This window comes from Struthio camelus, chromosome 11 (assembly GCF_040807025.1).
Source record: "Struthio camelus isolate bStrCam1 chromosome 11, bStrCam1.hap1, whole genome shotgun sequence".
In the NCBI taxonomy this organism is placed as follows: Eukaryota; Metazoa; Chordata; class Aves; order Struthioniformes; family Struthionidae; genus Struthio; species Struthio camelus.
This window is the reverse complement of record NC_090952.1, coordinates 23,140,529-23,155,215: the sequence shown is the minus strand read 5'-3', so window position 1 is coordinate 23,155,215 and position 14,687 is coordinate 23,140,529. Positions and strand designations below refer to the sequence as shown.

General features: G+C 42.3%; 1 protein-coding gene across 13 annotated transcripts in view; it reads left to right on the top strand.

Annotated features, from left to right (window-relative positions):
- Nucleotides 1-14,687, top strand: part of ADGRG4 (adhesion G protein-coupled receptor G4) — a 42,519-nt gene that overhangs the window by 6,940 nt on the left and 20,892 nt on the right. For 8 of the 13 annotated variants that reach the window (XR_011143506.1, XM_068957255.1, XM_068957254.1 and 5 more), the window contains 6 exons: nt 1,662-2,279; nt 9,033-9,116; nt 10,776-10,870; nt 11,186-11,238; nt 12,978-13,017; nt 14,337-14,362. Coding sequence is in view for 12 of the 13 variants with exons in the window: in XM_068957255.1 (XP_068813356.1) it covers nt 1,662-2,279; nt 9,033-9,116; nt 10,776-10,870; nt 11,186-11,238; nt 12,978-13,017; nt 14,337-14,362 (916 nt within the window). In the remaining variant the exon portion in view is untranslated. Of the gene's footprint in view, nt 1-1,661; nt 2,280-9,032; nt 9,117-10,775; nt 10,871-11,185; nt 11,239-12,977; nt 13,018-14,336; nt 14,363-14,687 lie in introns of those variants that run through there. The other 5 variants (XM_068957258.1, XM_068957259.1, XM_068957264.1 and 2 more) reach the window with 2 other exon arrangements.

Here is a 14,687-nt window from a genome sequence, read left to right as displayed (position 1 = left end):
CAGGAGAGCAATATACCACTTGTAATTACCTACCGAGAATTACACTCTGTAGATGGATTGTTTCCTACTTGCCACTGATTTGAAGTATGTGAAGCAGATGGGAAAAGTGTCTGATACTTTTGCAGTCCATGACATGCATAACCTTTATTAGGAGTGCAAATAGTCATTGGAGACTTATAGGTCGGGTTGGACTTCAGGGATTTATAATATCTGAATTGCATGGTTAGCTATCAGGTTTTGGAAGAACTTACTTCATTTGAGGAAAATGCTGTAAAACCAGCCCTAAGATATGGTTATAAAGGACTCAGCATAGTGGCAGTTCTTATCTAGAAGAAATATAGCCTGAATTAGAGAAGCATGTAAACATGTGACCACAATGGAAAGTTTAAAAACGCAAATCTCCTGTACAAGAGCAGCCTGGGTTATGCTTTGGGTCTGACTAAATCTCACCATTCTGATGGTGCATGTGGGGCCACCCCAACGCAGACGGAAGCATTTTGTGGGGGGTGGATGGGGTGAGTGAAAGCTTGGCTCCTGCCTTCTCTTGGGAGACACCAGGAAACAGAAAATAGTGGCTGTGCTGCTGTCAGAACATGTTGCCTATGGGCTGGTTCTGTTGTGTGGCTTTATGCAGATTCACAGAGATTCATGTCTGGTGAAAGGACTTTGTTGCGGCTGCCTGTGACTGCAGCGGGACTCTCTGGGCATGTCACCATGGTGAATTCAGAGCCCCAGAATAGAGATACATGTCTTAGCATTACACGAGGCTGCCTCCTGGCCGTATGTACGGCAGACACTTCATGTGGAGCGCCGTACCCAGAGAAGCAGGGTGAAAGACCTACACGGAGCTCCCCGGTGCGTCTGCCAGACTGCTCCAGGGATCTAGGTTAGCTGGTTTATAGCCGTAGCAGCGACTGCTCTGCTACTCTGCAGTCAGGGCTGCATCACTAAAGCTGCAAGGTGGCCGCATGTGGGCAAGCTACTCATGGCGAGCGTAGGTCTGCAGTTAGTATTAGTCAGTGAGGTTCTGGCCTCTGTTAGGAAAACCTGTGTGAGTAAAGATACAAGGAGATGATTAAAAATAATGAAGAAAAAAGATACCTAAAAAAGCCCTCCAGAGCACTGGAAAAGGGATAGTCCTTATGATATTTATTATCAGCAGAAACCTTGACCTATACACTGAAGATAAGGCAAGGGTGACATTTCATCCAGGAGCCAAACCTGCAAACAGCTCTTCTCTCCAAGTGGGCTGAACCGAGACCTTTGCAGTGATCGCCCGTAGTGATATTGAGCCATGTGGACTTCAGACCTGAATTCTGTAAGGTTTCCCATTTGGCAGGTCTTCTGACCTTCCAGTTTTCCTTTGCACAATGAAACTTATCTGGGCTTTAATGGTAGCGTAGGAGGTCTCAGCACTAAACTTCAGAGAAAGCAATAAATAGAAAAAACTTTTATTTTTTTAAATCATCTTGTGATATTATTGAAAAGAATGATCTGAAAAATAAGCTACTCCCTCACGATAGGTATACTTTAGTTATTCACAGCAATTACTGTGACACAAAAGTACCTGAATGAGGTCATATTGCAGCTTTCTCTTTGAAAAGTGATACTTTATTTCCCTTCTTCCCCCCCCCCCCTCCTAATATTTTGTTTTCTTACAGAAACACGTTATCTGCAGGGAGAAAGACTGGCTTTACTGGGAAGGATTGATAAGTACGTGTCTCTGGCCAGCTACAGCATCCCTCAGCTATGTCAGTTTACTGTGTGCATCGATCTAAACCGGACTGCCAATATAAGTTCTTGGGCAGCATTTTCCTACGACACTAACAACACCTCCACTGACATAAATGACATAGAGCTTGGACTCTCTGGGGAAAACAAGCACCTGAGAGTGTATCTTTTTGGGACGAGAAGAGACATTGAGATTGACTTAGCCATTTTTGTCTGGTATAGTGTGTGCTGCCTTTGGGACACCAGAACACAACTGCTGCAGGTCTACTGCAATGGTAACCTACTGTATAACGAAACCATTGACCATGCTGAGTGCCTGAAACCCAACGGAAGCCTGGTGCTGGGGCATCTGCATAAAAATCAGGATGGCCTAATAGTGCGGGTAAGCAACAGCTTCATTGGCAGCTTGTACTATTTTCAAATGTGGGACCACACCATGGAGCAGGAAGAGTTACTGGACTGTGCCATGGGCAATATTGTTAGCTGGAAGGAAGAGTACTGGGAATTTAGCAGCATAGTTCCAGTCGCTGACCGTCACCTGCGCTGTGGTGAGTCTCTGCAATGTTTTCTCTCGGGGCTCGTGTGTCTCTGGGAATTGCGCGCCCAGGGAACGGGGAAGCCTCTGCTGCTCAAGCAGGGACAGTCTAATAGCCTCAGAGTCCCTGCTACAGTGCTTGGAAACCAGGAATGCCCACGGCTGTAGCCACGCAGCCGGCACTGCCTGCTCGCTCTATGTGGGCTCTTCTTGAGGTAGATGTAGAGGTTATGGATGGGGGAAAGCTGACAGAGCCAGGCTCTGGCAATTCCTATTGCCACTAAAATCCCTTGGAGGCTGCTGGCCTCCTAGGATAAACCTTCCTCTGAGGATTTGGATGAACCTTCTACTGGCTGTGAAACCTGCTGGGGTATTAATCTGCTGCTCAGCTGGCCTGGCACTGAGGGAGGCAAAATGGACTCAGAAACTCTTTTCCAATGTGTTAAACAACATTTAACTACTGCAATTAGTTAAATGAGAGTAGTCACTTTTCCACAGGACTCCTGTGTATTCTGTGCTGTGGATGGATAATGCTTCGTTGAAAAGCACTGTTAGCAGTGTTTTGTGTTATCTCATCATTCAAGCCTCAATTTGTACATACTACATGGTATTTGAACTCTGCTGTGAAGACTGAGATTGTAGTTTACTTAAAGCTAATGATACACTGTGATATTTAGGAGCTTCACAACAATAGGGAGTGAACCTTTACCAGTCCTCTGAAAGAAGATGGAGTGCCCCCATTTTTCACAGGCAAAGCAGAGGCATAGTCAGAAGTAATTGCTCGTTTCTGGTGTCCAGTTTGAGAATCCAAGGAGCTTCCATCAGATAGCGCTTCCCTGTCGAGAAGCACCTTCTGTCAAGGGCAGCACCTCCTGGCCTCAGCTCAGATGGTAGTGCACTTCCATATCTCCTGCTCCTGATTTCATTGAACGGGGGCCCAAGGAAATGAGAAGAACAACAGGAAATAAACGGTTGCTTCTGAAACATTTGCTCTGAGGGATTTCCCCTGCCTCTCTCATTACACTCCCCCTCGCTCTGCAACAAAGAAAACGGACACTAATAACAATTGCTGTATATCACAGCCTTCCCATCTGTCTCCTGGCTCCTCGCCCCATTGCGTTCCTCCGGGCAGTCCTGTTTCTGCACTCCTTACTGCCTGAGCTATTTCCTCTCTCGTGTCACAGACTGGGAAGGGTGGTCGTGATCTGATGAGGAGGGAGGGGGGAAAGCTCAGCCCATTCCCTTTTTCCAATTAACACTGTTGCTGCCTTTGCCCTTGGGCCCGTTCACACTGTGGGAAAGGTGTGTACTTGATTTGGCAAGGAGTTATGAGAAGCTCAGTTACATTCAGTGATGGAAACTTCAGGGAGTTTGGCACCTAAAATCAAAACCCCCACTCAGCATTCTTGAACTTTGATTTTTCAACAATGATAACTTGGGTAAATTTGAGAAAACTTTTAATGAGACAAATCACATCATTGACTCCAAGCTATCTGTTCAGAAGTATGAAAAAGCTAGATCTGTCCAAAAAAAGGCACACCAAAGAGGTTTTCAATGTGGACAAAGCATTTTTTTCCCCTCTAAGATGGTCCCCAGGAACAGGAGACTTGCTCTAGTTACAATTCTCCAATTCCGCCTGAATTGGATATTCAATCTGGAAAATGTTGGCTTAAATATTTGAAGGTTATCTTCAAGGGGAAACGGCAGTTTGTCTCAGAAGTGATGGGCCGCATTAACAGGCAGTGAGACTAGTCTTGCCCGTGGTGCTATGAACCTGTGGATGGCCGTTCCACGCTGGGGCAAGGGTTGTGGAGTCTAACTTTCCCAAGAACAATTAGCAGGATAACTGTTGTGAAGCCTTAATTACAGAGATGTTCATAAAATTTAATCATACTTGACAACTTGTCACACGTCATATCTCGTCAAGACCTTTCCTTCCCCTGTAAATCTACTGCCTAATTTAATTAACTGAAATTTATGAGCTAGATATCGCACATGGAGATACAGACAAGAAACTAAATACAGATAGGAGTGAGTGGTATAAATATCTGTGAGTGTTACAAACATACTGAGATTTCTGTCCTACTTTTCAGATAGGAGAAGCTGTACTTGGCACTCATCTATATTCATTGTGCATAGGTGGTCGTGGACGCTCTGTGAAAACATCTGAAGCAAACGTATAAAAATAATTGTGCAGAAGTGTTGCTACATAATGAAATGTCATGTTGCAGTGCCGTTTTATTGCTAAGGACATAACTGAAATTATCACTTATGCCCTATGACAATTACTGGCTTCAAGTTTGCTTTTTTTCCCATTTAGATATGTTGTTTACATATCTGGGTACTGCTTCAGTTTGCAGTGCTTGTTTCACCCTAACAGTAGTTTAGGCAACTGTGCAGGGAAGCTGTGCAGCATTTTGTGTTTTAGAAATTCTATGTTAATTTTGAAAAGCCAACTCTCATTTATGTACAGTGAGTGAAATTTTTCATATGAATATAGCAGGAAGCAGCTTTAAAAAAGTGTGTTGACTTTTTATGAGTCATTATGATAGCAATTGCACTGACTGTGCAGGATAGGAAGAGTAAAGTTACTATTTTACTTTTTCCTTAAAAGTTCCTTGAGTTTCCTTGAGTTCTTGAAGGTGATTCCTTACTTTTCCAGTTTAGCTGGGCCTTTTCTAGAAAGTGCAAAAGTAGAAGCGTGTGTGTTCTTATTCTCTCAGTGAGTCACAGTTTCATCTCCTCCCCCCCATCTCGCCCACACACTGATTTCTGATTTTCTTCTTAATTTTAAATAATCTGAGAGAGGGGATGTAAAATCTGGAGATGACTACTAAAAACATAAAATATATTTATTACAATCCTATTATTAGTTGGTCTAATTTCTACTGTTCTTCTGTTGGAAATCATGGTTATTTGCAGAATGCCAAACAAACCAGCTATTAAATTATCATGTCAAAATCCATGACTGGGCCTTTCCAAATGTCAGCGTCCAGTATTTTTCTAGCTTCAGAGCTCATCTGTCATCACCCTTTAGCCCACATTTCTTAAAGGGAATTACGGGCATGTTAATTAAAGCAAATGAAGTTACAGGATGCAGGTGGCTAGTCCCACACCTGCTTGCTGGTAATGATCCTTGGCATGTGAGAATAAACATTTCTTTTTTTTCTTCAGGTGATAATGAGAAAGAGAGAAAGAAAGAGATTAGAATCTGTGAAGCTGTAATTATGCTTGATTTGTCAGGAGATGAAAACTGCATTGTGAGTTACATTCCTAATTAGAATAGGATTGGTTTGGTTTGTCCATTCCTGTAATTTTTTTTTTTTCCCCTAGCGGATTTTTCTGATTCATCCTGGCTGACACTGGGTGATATCATACATCACCCCCAAGGCAATGCTTTTTGAAACGTTATGCTGTTAACAATAAGAACAGAGAGCCCATAATTACCCAGCTATATGCAGACTTCTCCTGTTTGGAGAAAATCTGTAGCACTGACAATCAAGAGAACAAGTTAAGCCCTCGATTTACAAATGGTTTGGCTTATAACTTGGTAGATCTTAGCCTAAAATCATGTCTGTATTTCTAAGAGGTAAGGAAAAAATATTCTAATAGTAGGGCATGTCTGCACAGCATTTGCCCTTCTGTGTTCTCATCGTGCTTCCTGTATGACAGTAACTGTCAGAGGCGGCTTAAGTTAAATGAAGGCTCGAGCTCCCTAATGTGAAGGACTCATGCATTTCCTGATTTCTCTTTGTTGTGTCCTTCAAATAGATATGTCCTTCCTGCTCCAGCACTGCCTGCTGTTGCCCATCGCCTGTTTTATCCTGTGTCCTTAGATGTGTGTGGGAAACTTGTATTGATGCAGTGAGCTGAAGGGACCGGTGGCAGCTTGTTATGGAATAAGAGCTAGGTTCTTGGATCCGTCCGTTGCTGTTCAGAGAATGGTCTTACACTGAAAAATCACTAGTGAACTTTAAAAATATTGTTTATTTTGGAGACCAAAGAACAACTGCCATGGAAGTATTGATTACCAGTGCCCGTGGTTACCATTACAGACTCAGGGTAAAGTTCCACACTAAATCATGCTGCTATCCTTAACTTAAAATCATCCAGTGATTTCAATTTTGGTATTATTATTAGTAAAATCAGTGGAATTACTTTGGATTTACACAGCTGAAGATACCAGAATTTGGCTTATCCCTATGAGGTTTTATAAGCCAGTAGACTCTAGAAGAAACTTACAGTGAGACGTTCATTTTCTTCCACTGTTTCTGTCGGCCTGAAACCAGGGAGTAATTATGTGTTTTATCATCCAGCGGGGCTCAAAGAACTCGTGGGTGCAGCTTCACGTCACAGGAAAACATGTGGGTTTCCCCTAGAAGGTTAGGCTGTGGAGTTTAAAAAAAGTCACTAGGAAGGCTGAAATATCAGGTTCCCCCCAGCACTTGGGGACAGATAGTCAATGTTTTGCTCTTTGCATTCTCACTGTAGTGTGTGTGTGCGCTGTGAGGACAGAGAGGGCTTGGTTTGCATGGGTGCTGGAGGAAGAAGCACAGCCCAATAGCTTAATCTATTCGTGTTGTTTAGTGGAGCTATTTTCCTCTGTCTCTAGAGTTTTGTTTTTAATTTGGTGGGCATTTCTGACTTCCTGGCTTCTGCATACTATACCCATGTGTATGTCAAATGCTGTTAGTGGCTATCAGTGGGAGCTTTGTATACTGAATGTCTGGGTCTGTCTTGCAGCTAGATGATTCAAGCCTGCGGCTCCTTTCCAAATAAAGAATCAGCAAATAACCATTATGTCAGGTCATGTTTCTGACCTATTGCAGGCAAATGATTTGAAATGGCCATGTGACAGCCTGCTCCTGGAGTTGCTACGTTTTAGTAGAAGAGAAGAGTGAGGCAGAGTAAATTAGTCCTCTTATTTCCAGCAGTTCCGTGCTACCTCAGAAGCAGAAGGTCTGAGTAAAGAGAAGAACCACCCAAATTATAACCTAAGATTCATCAAGCATCTTAGGAAAAAATGGCTTGCTATTTTTACAGCTTTCTGGACACCTGGGGGGAAAGAGGGACTACGCTACAAGAACACTACTCTACAAAAGCACAGCAGATCCCTCTGACATCTCACAGGCATAGGGACAAGAGCAGCGATTTACTAGTAGACTAGTTTGGTCTTTGGAAGAACCTGAACATCTTTCCCACTTCTCATTCCACTGTCCGACTGTCTTCTGGTGGGCAAAGCTGTCCTGGCTCAGCACACTGTCAGTTCTGAATGTGTTGCCTGTGCTGTTGATACTACTGGTACTGAAAGTTTGCTGTCCCTCAGATCACACAATGACAGCAAAACAGACTGGCACCTCGGAAGAGCATTTGGAGGCTTAGGAAGCAGACTGAAAGGTCTGAGCTTAGTCTGCAACAGCCAACCTTGAAGACACAGCTTGGGTCTGGAGTTCAGATAGCTTTCTTGTTCTCTTGTTCATGAAGTGAGAACTTCGAAATTGCTCCAGTTCAACTTTATGCTGAGTGCACAGCCTGTGACTTAATGCAGTTGGTAAAATTGCCTGTTCATCCAGGAAGCAGAAAGACTGTGTATCATAATGTGCCTGTTCAGAAGGGTCTTTTGACTTCGGGTGTCCTTTCTGCTTCACAAAGTAATCTGAAGCTATTTAGGATAAAAATAGGAGACTATTGCTTCAAATTGTTAACAGATCCTGTTTCTGTTCTTGTCTGTAGATGTGCTGCCCTTGATTTGAATGGGTCAGAGATGGGCCATTATATTTTCAGCATGGGTGATTCCTCTTACTTTGAACTACAATAGAGAAAACCAGGTTTTATGAAGCATGGCAATACCCAACTTATTTCTGACCACACTCCTTATTCACAGATATTTGGCTTTGTATGTGGAAAACATATTTTCACGTGTTAAATTTATTTCTGTTAGGCAGAGCTAGTTTGTCAAGTCTCTGACATTCATATGAGTGAAGAGAAACACAAATTACCAGCATAGCAAGGAAACTGCACCTCAAGAGCAAAATGTTGTGATCATGCTCTTCTTTCATCATTGAGGCCTGTAATGTTATACACTGATTCGGTTCATTGCAATTTTCTGTAGTACATGTGAACAAGCATTACCTGTTGTGTCCTCATCTGCCTGATGATGTGGCAGATTGCATGTGAAATGCAAAAATCGTATCTGATTTGACAAGGTGATTCAGTTCAAGGAAAATTAGCCAAGAACTAATTCTCAGAATTCTTTACTTGGAAAATGACAGGAAGGATGGCTGGGTGTTTGTAATGGGAATTCTTATGCCAGGTTATCATTAAACCAAAGACTGTGAATATCAATGTGCATTTTACAATCATGACTGCCTGTTAACCCGTTAGCATGATGTGTCTGACAAATGCCTTTTCCTGAAAACTGGCACAGATTACACAAGCAAGAAACAGTTAACAGACAGTTAACAGCTTTTCACCATAAGCAACATGAAAAGATAATGTTGCACAGGCTCTGGTCTTCCCTGTGACCTAAACTCCGCAAATCCAATTTTCTCCCTTGTTAGACTCTAGTTACCGCTGGAGAAATCCACAAAACCAGTGCACAGATCTGTGTCCCCTCCTTTGCCTTTACTCTGTGGAAGTCCATGGAATAAGAACTGTTCTTTGTTACAATGACCTTTGCTCAAGGACTGTCTCTCTCATATGAACTATGTTCTTGCTTACACTTTTTGCCACTGTCGATTTTTAGGCCTTTTAATATTCTTTTCAGCAGGCTCAAATGAAGCGTTGTCAACAAGCGCTCCTACAGTGCTTCTGTTATCTCCGACGAGTAATACCAATGTTACCATTCCACGTAAGTGCCTTTCTAGAGGAGACTGTTTTAAATGGGGACACAATCATCGCTGACACTGATTGATGCCATACCCATGAAAGTTTAAGGCTCAGTCACATGCTTAAGCTATTACTGCTTAGCAAGCTATTGTATGTCAGCAGGTCGTCCTATCTGACCCTACGCATTCTTAGCACACAGTAGAAGCAAAGTCAGTGCACCCACAACTATTAACCCTAGTTCAGCTGATACATCTTTGTTTGTTAAGCTGTGATAAATTGACCGTTAGACCCTTTTAACTTCCCTATATTTTAGTTTTATTTTAAAAGCCTTACAGTTCCAGATATGAGGAAAAGGAAAAAAAGAAACATTGAGGCTATGTATATACAGTGCTACAAAATTAGAGTAATATGGTTATTTGCCTTGAACCGGTAGGTGTTCCAGATGGTTGCAAGACTCCCGAGTAACTTTTTACCATCAAATGAATCTTCTATATCCTTGAATAGAAGGTAGCAAGAGTGTATTCCGCAAGTCCTAGGAAAATTTTTAAAGTATATGCTGAAAGACCCCTGACAAAAATACTGAGCCAGACTCAGTGTTCCCATTTTCTTGTATCCATCACCCTTAGGGCATGGGAATCTCATCGGATTATTCCAACATTATACCGTTATTATTTCTTTTAAAGCAGTTGAATTGTACAGAAGGAGGACTGGACTGATGCAGTCCCAGAAGAGCAAGTAGATCAGAATTGGTAGATCGGATTAGAGAAGTATTAACAAGATACTCACCAAAACTATATTGATTTTGGCCAAATGGGGTGAACAGGAGACTGATAGACATGTGGTAGAAATAACAGCAATGGTTCCCCATGATGCTTAAAAAGCAGACCTTAAGCACTCAATATTCTTCATGAGCCCAAATGTTAGTGAGACTTCGTTTGTCCTGTTAGGATTTGTTAGTTACCAAGGCCTGTTCCTGCAAGCAGTGCAGTAAGGTGCTCAGTTCCAAGCAGGATGGACAGGCAAAGCTCCTTCTGACAGCTGAGCTATTGCTGCATTTGAACGTTGCTAGAACTGGAACAAGGTGTATTTCAGCATGTTGAGTTTTGACAATTTGCACTGGAGATTGAATTACTACTGGAGAAAAGGCCATACCTCTCCCTGGGACCTCTATGGATGTGACAACATCTGATTTCTTTGAGATGGTGGCTGTGCGTACCAGCCAGCCTGGGGACACAGCACAGCCCTTCCCCCTGCTCTCTGCCATGTGCCAGACAGAGCTAGTCAGGGCCCCGCAAACTTGGTGTGTGAAGCTGCAGAGTAAGAGAGTTCACGCAACTACACAGTGACTGTGTGAACCACGAGCCTCGTGCCAAGCAGGAGGGAAATGTGTGAAGCTGATGTTCACTGTGAACCTTGCCCTGACTGAGGCAGAAAAATGGTAAGTCCTGTCCCAAATACTCCTATCCTGAGGAGTTTAAGGCTCCCTTCCCAAGTGGTAGTTTTCCTCAGTAGTAATCCAGAGTTAAACACTTCAAGCGTAGGGTTGCCTGAAGAGCCCCAGTGAGTGTGGGAATGGGAAACACAACCGTGGCTAACCCAAGGGGTGAAAAGAAGGGAAGGGGTGCAAGTAGCCTTCTATGCGAACTGCAGGATGCATCTCCCTTATGTTCTCTTATTACAGTTAGATTCTATAACGTGGACATGAACTTTTCTCTTTTCTACGAAACTGAGAGAACTCCTGATTACTATGATGCAACGAGGCTTGTTAAAAATTGGGTGAGTTACTTTTCAGAAATAAATAAGGATGAGGAAAGAATCAGATGATGAGGACAGCTGGTATAAAATGCAACCTTATGGGACAACACAGAAATACGTGACTGTGTAATAATATGATGGCATTTCATAATTATGTTATCCAGCACATTTTTAACAAGATAAATTCATAAGGAAGGGGAAAGTGTAACTTTTGCAAATATTTCTAGCCTTTTGCACTGGGATTTAGAATTTTGATGACAATTTCAAATTTACAAGCAGCTCTTGTTAACATATCAATATACCAAGTTAATAAAGATGTTACTGTTTTCTTTCCAGTTTAATACCTTATTTTCTGGAGATGAATTTGTCATGACAAATTTCAAAGTCAGGTAAGCCTCTGGCTGTATTGTGATATTACCTCAGTACTGTCCTTTGAGAAAAATTGCAGTCAGGTTCTATATGCTCATTTCGCAAATGCTCAGTCCTGTGACAACGGTGTAAACCAGATCCCCAGATCTATGCAAATGTGATCATCTGGAACATCCACATTTTATTTATCGGATTCACTTCATCTGAAAATATGTATCCTGCCTAATGCATGGCAAGTACCTGCAGCCAAACCGAGAACTCATCTCTGCCCGTAGAATTTGGTTTATACAGGAAAGTTCAGGATGATGAAAGTGAAGACCTTTGCTACTTCTGTGGAGGTGTGAGCAAGGAGTCACATGTGCTGGTATGTTCTGATATGCCATCCTGGCAATTCAGGAAGTGCATCAATTGCAGAAGATGGAAAGTAAGGCAGAGCAACAGTACCTGCAACATTCACGTTAATACTGCTGAACACCTATTTCACAGAAGCACAGAATGGTTGAGGTTGGAAGGGACCTCTGGAGATCATCTAGTCCAACCCCCCTGCTCAAGCAGGGTCACCTAGAGCCTGTTATCCAGGATTGTGTCCAGATGGCTTTTGAACATCTGCAGCGAAGGAGACTCCACAACCTCTCTGGGCAACCTGTTCCAGTGCTCTGTCACCCTCACAGTCAAGAAGTTTTTCCTCAGATGCAGATGGACCTTCCTGTGTTTCAACCATTGCACCTGAATGCAGAGGAAGTTAGGGGTCACATGCACTCACAAAGTGAAGGTCATAGATGGGCTGTCTGGTTTGTCTAAGTAAGTAAACATTGGCTCTAATCATGACAACATCTAAGGAAAGAATACTGCAGTCCCAAGTCCCTTTTCAGAAGCAATGGTATTTTGCACAAGAACTCGCATGTGGTATCTTTCAGCCTAACCCACCTATATATGTATCTGACCAGAGAGGGATTTTAGCAATTCTTGGACTGATAAAAGTGCCACTTGTACAGACTTAGAGACAGTTGTATCATTTTATGCATATTTTGACTTCCTACCCTCTTCTCTGACTTCCCCAGTTACTGCTTGCTCTATAAATGACAACAATACAATAAAATATTGTACTGTTTACATGAAGTGAATCAGATTCTGAAAACTTTAAGAAAAGAAATGGAATGGGAAATAAAGATTGGCTAACAATTGATTCACCCTTGAATCTTCAGCCCCCGTATAAAAATTATAATGCTTAAATGTCTCCAAGGCGTTAACAGATGAAACATTTTTTTAAAGTGTGAGGCAGTGTTGCTCATCAGAAGAACAGGAAACATCGTACAGACAATTCGTACACTGATAGAGTCTTTTATTGTTGAATAATTGATCTTTTAATGTAAGATGTTGTAGGGAGATGGAATACACTTAGAATATGCTTTCAAAGGTACTTTGCATCCCTCCTGCTCCTGCTGGGCTGGATGGGACTAGCTGGACCGTATTAGAGATACCATGGTCCTGTGACAAGGGGAGCAAGATGGGAGTTGTAACGCCACTGTCACGGGTCCTGTTCTGGAAGAAGAGGCTTCTATCTGGCCACCAATCTGTTACAGCACTTGTTTTTGGAGATTTATGTAGATATATATGTGCTGAATTCATGATGACTTCTCTGCTGCAAGGTCTGCCCCATAGTGGTCACAAGACATTTTCTTTAGGTGATAATGAAATGTGACATGGTCTATTTATATGCTTATTATGAAATAATTAATCTAGTCTGTTTTTCTTGCAGCGGTAATTCTCAACAAAGGACTGTCCATAGGAGGACTCGTGTATGTAATTTATTATTTTCTGATTTTAAAACTTACTTTTTCTTATCTTTGCATAGGGGATATAATAGTTCTGGTTGCATCTCAGGAACTCTGAGATGCTGTAGTTTTGAGTCATTTTGTGATCAAGGAATGAGACCAAGTTTGACTGTAGCCGACCCGGCTGGCTGGTCTGGTAGTTTGTGGAGAAAGAAAGATTCTCGTACCAAATTAACTCATAAATGAATTCAAAGTCTCTGGAGAAAGCCCTTTGGATCTCATGCTCCTGACTTTTGGTTTTCATTTGAAGGCAAAGGCTCTGTGTGCTTACAGAGGAGATGACTGGGGGGAGGGCTGGAGAAACCAGGTTTGTAGCTGAGTTCTCCAGATATGTTGTTTGGAGGTACGCACAGAAGACCACAGAACAGAGTAGCAGCTGTCCAGCGTTGCTGAATTATTTGCATGCCAAAGACCATGGCTAGCAGAGGTCCATCAGCTGCAAATGCTTTACAAAGCTGTGAAAGTTAATGATTTTTCAGTTTAGCGTCTGCATTGGAAAGTACACACCCATACAAGGAAAAGCGTCCCTCCCCACAACAATCTCCCAGCTGATCTTTGGCATCTATCAGATTGAATGACAATATTCCAAGGTAGTAGTGGGGTGGGAGGGTTTCTCCTTAAAATAGAAAAACAAAAACTGGTTTTCATTAGATGTGACATATTCTACTTGACTGAACAGTGATTTTCTTCTTTTTAAGATACTCAAGTAAAGCAAAGGAAAAGAGAGAACAGATTTGTAAAACTGCTGCAGTAAAATACTGATTTTAGCTGGTCTTTTTTAGCCACGTGGGAGATTGGAGTTTAGTTCTTCTATCTGCTGATGTTACTGGGTTCTGTAGAAATTATTACATATCGACCTTCAATCTGGTGGGTCTACCCCCATGTAAATAATTGGGCTGGAGAGTCACTGAGTCTCAATAGATATTGAAATGTTCTGTGTAAGACAGAGGAATACCAGATGTGCCGGGCACTATTTGCAAGAAGTCCACTTCGGAATAGCGTGCTGGTGAACATACTCGCTGAGCAACATTAGATCTACTCTGCTGTCGGCATGACTCAGCATCAACGTGCTATGTTTTATCTTGACTTAATTTACCTCTGGAAGTACTGTGAAACAAAGGCTACTCTAGGTGGTCAAGTCCTAATAGTATTTAGAGCAATAAGCTGTATTTTAATGAGCATATTGAGCTTCTGTTGTTTGCTTTCCTTAAAATCCAATTACCTTCGAGATATTTGATTCTAACCAGCTTCTAACTTTTTGTGTCCTGTTACGTGAACTGAAGATGAAGATAAAGCAGCAGTCACAAAGGTAGGACCCATGGTTATGAACTGGATTCTCATAGTTCATATTGATTGATCAGATTGATTGCCCTGCTAGCAGCCTGCTCATAAATCAGCTGAGGAGGGATTATGCCCCTCCTTGATTGTTTTTGTTTCGGGGTAATTGGGGAGCCTTTAGCTGTCTAAATAGGAAAGCGCATGAGGAATCAGACCCACAGTAATGCCTCACTCAAGGAAACTTATTTGAGTATCTGAGGTTTCCCATTTGTACCCCATCTCTTGGGAACCTCAAAATGCTACCATGACGAGCCAGGAGGCTTTGTGCCGCCCCATAAGAGCTGGCTGTGAGCAAT